The sequence below is a fragment of the Cynoglossus semilaevis genome, chromosome 5 (assembly GCF_000523025.1).
Source record: "Cynoglossus semilaevis isolate Cse_v1.0 chromosome 5, Cse_v1.0, whole genome shotgun sequence".
Lineage (NCBI taxonomy): Eukaryota > Metazoa > Chordata > Actinopteri > Pleuronectiformes > Cynoglossidae > Cynoglossus > Cynoglossus semilaevis.
In genome coordinates, this window is record NC_024311.1 from 10,242,090 (window position 1) to 10,247,966 (window position 5,877).

A 5,877-nucleotide genomic window follows, 5' to 3' on the forward strand; every position below is an offset into this window, starting at 1 on the left:
TGAACTGACCACTCACTGTTTCGGTTTAGCGGAGACCTCACCACCAAAAACAAATCCCTCCGCCGTTTTTTTAGATAGTTCCTCTGAAAACACGTTGATATGGAAAAGCGTTTGCATTTATGGTGATATTAACAACAGAAAAGCCTCGGTGGTTTTGTACACAAATATTAGGAAGAAGAGAAGTTAAAACAAAAGCTTCTACAGATGGAGGGCGTGTGTGGTTTTACCGCTGCTGCTGATGTGGAGCCAGAGATCCGCCCGCGCGACTGCTGAAGGTCTGAAACTTTAATTTTAACTGTTTTGAAGAGAAATGTGTGTTTTTACTGACCTGTTAGCTGTTAATTAGCAGTTCGTTTATTAACTTTATTGTTTAGAAAGAGTCATCTGTTAATACAAACCGCTTATTTAAACCTACAATTCGGCTGCAACCCAGCTGTTTTTACTTTACTGTACTTCGGAGCTTTACTATAGACACGATTCCAGGTGGCGCTGTTTTAACTTTAAATCAGAGTGAACTGAAACCACAACATAAACATAGCAACTGTTCACTTTGGTGATGGGTTAAAACATTTTACTGAACTCATCAAACACTATGAAGAAAAACCAACGTGACTGAGGCTACACGAATGCCATACACGTAGACCATAGTATTGTGAATACTGTGAATTCAAATGTGACACTGCGGGGAAACCAGCCTAATTTCTCATAGACGTTTATTCCAAATTAAGTTTCTTGCAACCAACAGTCTCCCCCTGGTGGCTGCCTGAATTCCAGTATCTTCTAACAGGAGAGCAGAGGTTATATTTACAGTCCTGAATTTTAACTGATGGTGGTCACGTTGACCTTTGTGATCTTTTGTTTTTTCTGGGAATAGTGTCTGATGTGAGCCAGAGGTCCTGGTCATAGACCTGTTGTCCTGTCTTTTGCAGTTGAACTCTTTAGTGTTGACCACATCAGTCTATAACATGTCTTCTGAGCTCTGCACCATCACTGAACCAAGACCAGCAGCTCTGCAGACCACCACTGTAGGGGGCAGCAAACCTCTACATCGCTTCATGAAAGGGCAGCCCAAGACTGTGGGGGTAAGAGCGGTCGTAGGAACAGCAGATAAAAGACGTCTGTCACTGTGTACAGCTGATTGTTGTTGTTGTTTCAGATTGTTGTTCTGGTCCTGGGTGCAGCTTTCCTCATCATTTCCACTGTCATTGTGAGAAGCAATGACAGTCACCACATGTTTTTAATTATGCAACCTGGCTTCCTGCTGGGAATACTGGTGAGTGGAGGTGGAGTAACAATATGTCAACACAACTACAGGTCTGAACTTCCTGTAGTTTGATGGAATCACTATGACAGGGTCTTTGACACCGTCACCCTGGCTCCCTTTCCCCAACACTATGTTGTGCAAAAAACAAACACAGATTCTCCTGTGTACCACTAGAGGGTACCAAGGTACCGGCAGTGGTACACTGACCATAGATTGTGAACCATTTATTTATGGCATAAAAACAACAATGAAACAATGAACAATGAAATAAAATGAAAAATGACTGTTGTTGTTGCTCATGATTTATACTGATAACACTCATGATGATGATGATGATGATGATGATGAAGAAAAATGGTCTCGTTCTCTTCTCTTCTCAGTTCATCATGAGTGGGATGCTGTACATTTTGACAGAACATAATCCAACAAAGAAGGCGGTGAGTGGAAGTTCTGCTCTGGTGACGTGGTTGTGTGTCTGATCTTCTCCATTTCTCCGTTTTTCTTCTTCTCTGTCTTGGTGCAGGTCACCATCTCATTGGCTCTCAGTATTGTGACCATATTGGGGACAGTGTGGACCATCCTGGATACCCTGCCTGAAATAATGTTCTCCCACCACTATGACAGCCTGGACCAGGAGGTTGAAGAAAACGTCACAGTGACTGATTATTCTCCTTATCGATCTGAGGTACTGATGGATTTTCATCTTGTTATGGTTTGGTTTGTAAAAATCAGTGGAGGGGTTTGGACGTTGCCCGTCCTGGTGTGGGACAGGTCTGCTAACCCCACTAAAATACCATCCACCTGTCACTGTCTTCTTCGGCAGCGGTTGGCGGTTGAAGGCGTCTTGTTGGTGGTCTTCTTGTTCTACACCTTTGGTGGAGGAGTTATCGTCATCGTGATGTCCACACTGGCTGGTGCTGCTCTGCGGCCCACAAAGAGTCAGGTAGAAAACCCAGTCTTGGTCACAGATCTGGAAGGAAACCTGTTCAGCATGGCACTGTTCCACATGATGTGGTTTCACCGCTGACCGTCTCCTCCAACCTGTGATCGACTTTACAAACTGACTGTGGTCATGTGACAAGTCTTTAACGCTGACACAGATCAGTTCAGTGAAGTCATGTTTCTCTGTCTTCTGTCCAGGCCATCGTTGTGATGACCACAGCCACAGACACAGACACAGCCACAGCCACAGCCGAGTGATGAGAAGACAGAAGAGTTCTGCTGCGTTCACACTCCACTCCACTTTATTAAAACAGTGAGTTTTAATGAAGGTCGTTCTCCTTTAACACAAACACATTTTAACTACATTAAAATAGTTAACAATATTATTACTGATGTCACATGACCAGTGATCACATCTGATCACTGGTCATGTGTTTATTTCCGCTGTTTATAGCAGTTTATTTCTGACACCTGTTAGAGCAGCCTGTGGCACAGTGTGAGCGCTTCTGTACTGTAGCGTCGCAAGTTGTAATCTGGGCCTAGCTGTGAACAGGTTAATGTGGAGGACAGACTGGTCACTGGTGTCAGAGGTCAGTGACAGTGACCAGTAAAGCTAATGTTGTTGATGATGTCAGTACGCCACAATAATAAAAAAAAATCACATCAGAAAACAAACAAACATGTAAACAAATGTTTTTATAAACATCTTTTTATACTAAGTTGTACCTGTGTTTTCTCTGTACACACTGGACAGAGTACACGCCTGTCAGTACTGCAGGTCAGGAACATTACACAAACACAAGGGTGACCAGAGAGTGACCAGTGATTACCACCACTATAGGAAAGACAGGCGTGAGCTTTCTGAACTTTCACCAGTAGGTGTCACTGACACATACTGGACCATTTAACACATACATCAATATCAAACAGAGGAGGTGGGCGGTTTGAGCAGGTGGTTCCCCTGGCCGCAGCGTTGGTGAACGCGCATGTGTTCAGTCACACGGTACTGGCGTGAAAAGGTCATGGGGCAGCAGGGGCAGGAAAAGGGGCGGAGTCCCAGGTGTCTTCTAAGGTGTCGGTTCAGAGAACCTCTCTGGCTGAAGGAACGCTCACACAGAGAACACTGGAAAAGATGAAGAGCTGCTGACGGAGGGTTTTTAGACCCAACGTCTGGAACAGGACCTGAGTCTGGTACTTCAGCCAGGACTCGCTGGGGGTCAGGGTGGGAAACACCTCCTGAGCTCCCCCCTCCACAGGTGATACCAACTGTCGTCTGTCCTTGGTTGGACCCTGCAGCCACAGGAACTCTCTCAGATGTTTGTTTGACCTTGGCAAATGTCACAGCTCCGTCTTTGAACTTTTCTTTTCTCTCATCGGTTCCAGAACAGTTTTCTTCCAGAGGAATTTCTGTCTCTCCAACATCTTTTCTTCTGTGTTGGTGAGACGTGAACAACTCAGCAGATTGACTTGTCCCGATGTCCAGCATCAGAACCTCTCTGCTTGGTACCACAGCCAACGCTGGCCAATGGGCAGTGGAACCAGAACCGGTGAAGGTCCCAGTCTGCTCTTCATCACTGGACGGACTGGAGTCAACCATGCAGCTGGGTTTGAAGTGTGTGTCCTCTTTAGACAGGCAGTGATAATGGACATATCCAAAGTAGGACCGGTCCACTCCTCTGTGGTCAGGGTGTTGACGTGTCTCTGTGTCCGCCCTCTTGACATCAAACCTCTGGTACACGGCTGTGTGAGTGGCATTGACCAAACCTGATGATTCTGGAGCTGCAGGGTTGTGGACCATGTCATCATCACATCCACTCAGCTGTTGGTCCAGGTCCGTCCCGTCTCCAGCACAGTGTCCTTTGGTGCTGCTGGAGAAACAAGGTTCGTCCCTGGAACTGTCCTGAACATTCTGTTCTAGTCCTGGTTCTGCGTGCTGTGGTCCACCGCTGTGGCGGATGACCGTCACTGCTCCTCTGTAGTGAGGAGGTGATGAAGGTGGAGTCAGAGAGTGACTCCTGTTGTTGAGCTCCTCATCAGTGCTCCTCTGCCTCCATGGTGGTGTTACTGCACCAGATGGATGGGGGAGATCCATCAGCAGCTCAGTGTCCCTGGTGGATGTTTGATGAACAACACCAGGTTCATTGTGTTCTCGACCTCCGACCCAGGAGTCCACAGTTCCTGAAGGTCCGCCGCCCTCCCCGTCAGAAAACCTCTCTGTTCTCTTCACACTCTCAGGACTGAAGTCGGTCTCACTTTGACTGTTAACGTTCACATCGTTAGCTTCCTGCCACGTCCTGAGAGCCTCCTGCAGCTCAGTCATCTGCAGGTAGTGGGCGGCAGCGAGCAGACTGTAGTAGTGTTCCCTGGTTTGACTGTACGACAGTGTCCCAGTATAAATGTAGTCTATGACAAGGACCAGCACCGAGGCAGGAAGGAAGAGAGCCTGCAGGTCCACCAGGACACTGGAGGAGGACAGGATCCAGGCCAGGACCGGACTACAGGCTGCCAGGACGCACCTGCAGAGGGCAAAGGTCAGCTTCAGCTCAGAGTGAAATAAATCAATAGACAAACATGCAAATATTTACACACAATAAGTACACGTCAGGAATACTGAATATGGACCACATAAAAGACAAAAGACCAGAAACTTCTGGCTGCATGGACCGACCCTGACCAGCATCGGTTAGAGACTGGTTGACCACATAAATTCTACAGTGGTTTTTAGCCAGTTCTAGGAAATTTCACAGGTTAGACTGCCACCCTGTGGTCAGGAAACAAGTCTTCCGTCCTGATAGAACCGGTCCCCTCATTGGATTAGTTACAGATAAAAACAGATGAGAACGTGTTCTCCAGAATCACCCTAACCTTAGGAGGGGATTTAGCCAAACAGGCTAAAAGTACTTCAAATACTAGTACTATTGTTGGTGTGTGTGTGTGTGTGTGTGTAGTGTCTAGTCCAGAGGACCCTCACCTGTGGACAGGGTACAGCTGAGCAGGGCTGTGTCCCAGTCTGAGGACACAGTCACAGAAGTGGCTCTGTTGTCTCTGGTGGTTCAGACTGGTCCACAGTGTAGCTGTGTGGTTGTTGTTAACCAGAGAACAGCCGGAAGTCTGCAGCAGAAAACAACAACCGCACACAACTGGGGTTATCTCTGATTGGTTAACGCTGAGTCAGAGAAATCACATGATCAGAGATCATTGAACTGATGCTCCGTGTTTATAGATGACTGTACTGCAGTACAAATACTCCATGTAGCTGTTTTAAAAACAGGTTGATTTGATTGGTCAATCAGACTCACCTCCATTCTTCACAGTGAAGCTCCAGTGATCGGTCTGTCCTGGTCTCAAATGCAGTTGAATGAAGAGTAGGACCAGGGTGGGGGGGTTTATAGACCCGCTCCACTGACCACGGGTACTGACCTGTTTGGAAAACCATCACATGCTCTTCATATGGGGAGGAGGCGTGACGTAAAGGGACAGGTGCTTATTTGGAGTCCTGGCCGCTCACGTCACAGTCTCCATAGCCCGTTATGGGAGAGGATGGGGGAGGATGGGGGAGGGCCGAGCCCAGCCCACAGCAGCAGAGTCTAGAGCTGTGGCAAACAGATTCACTGTTTCCACCCACTACCATAGAGCTGGTCCTGAAAACAATGGGTTCAGAGGTCATCCCC

At 47.3% G+C, this 5,877-nt stretch overlaps 2 protein-coding genes across 3 annotated transcripts; one reads left to right on the forward strand and one right to left on the reverse strand.

Moving 5' to 3' along the window:
• Positions 1 to 35: 35 nt before the first annotated feature.
• On the forward strand, positions 36 to 2,864 carry LOC103379013 (uncharacterized). Of its 2 annotated transcripts, XM_008310410.3 has the most exons (7): positions 36 to 275; positions 930 to 1,082; positions 1,157 to 1,273; positions 1,645 to 1,701; positions 1,788 to 1,949; positions 2,088 to 2,207; positions 2,405 to 2,864. In XM_008310410.3, exons 2-7 carry the CDS (start codon positions 966 to 968, stop codon positions 2,462 to 2,464), a joined length of 633 nt encoding a protein of 210 aa, XP_008308632.1. In that variant the 5' UTR covers positions 36 to 275; positions 930 to 965; the 3' UTR covers positions 2,465 to 2,864. The 2 variants fall into 2 exon arrangements, with proteins under 2 accessions (XP_008308632.1, XP_024911513.1); XM_025055745.1 differs by lacking the exon at positions 36 to 275 and having other exon boundaries at positions 301 to 1,082.
• Positions 2,865 to 2,899: 35 nt separating this feature from the next.
• Positions 2,900 to 5,839, reverse strand: LOC112487045 (uncharacterized). The gene is made up of 3 exons (XM_025055744.1): positions 5,506 to 5,839; positions 5,178 to 5,317; positions 2,900 to 4,722 (listed from the first exon to the last, which is right to left on the reverse strand). Exons 1-3 carry the CDS (start codon positions 5,509 to 5,511, stop codon positions 3,129 to 3,131), a joined length of 1,740 nt encoding a protein of 579 aa, XP_024911512.1. The 5' UTR covers positions 5,512 to 5,839; the 3' UTR covers positions 2,900 to 3,128.
• Between the last annotated feature and the right edge of the window lie 38 nt (positions 5,840 to 5,877).

What these genes read in the sequence shown, in the direction of transcription:
- LOC103379013 (XM_008310410.3), top strand. Translation starts at nt 966, where the DNA reads ATGTCTTCTGAGCTCTGCACCATCACTGAACCAAGACCAGCAGCTCTG. An exon ending in GCTTCCTGCTGGGAATACTG is followed by an intron (nt 1,274 to 1,644) that starts GTGAGTGGAGGT and finishes TTCTCTTCTCAG; the next exon opens with TTCATCATGAGTGGGATGCT. An exon ending in ATTCTCCTTATCGATCTGAG is followed by an intron (nt 1,950 to 2,087) that starts GTACTGATGGAT and finishes CTTCTTCGGCAG; the next exon opens with CGGTTGGCGGTTGAAGGCGT.
- LOC112487045 (XM_025055744.1), bottom strand. An exon ending in CAGCTGTACCCTGTCCACAG is followed by an intron (nt 4,723 to 5,177) that starts GTGAGGGTCCTC and finishes TGCCCTCTGCAG; the next exon opens with GTGCGTCCTGGCAGCCTGTA.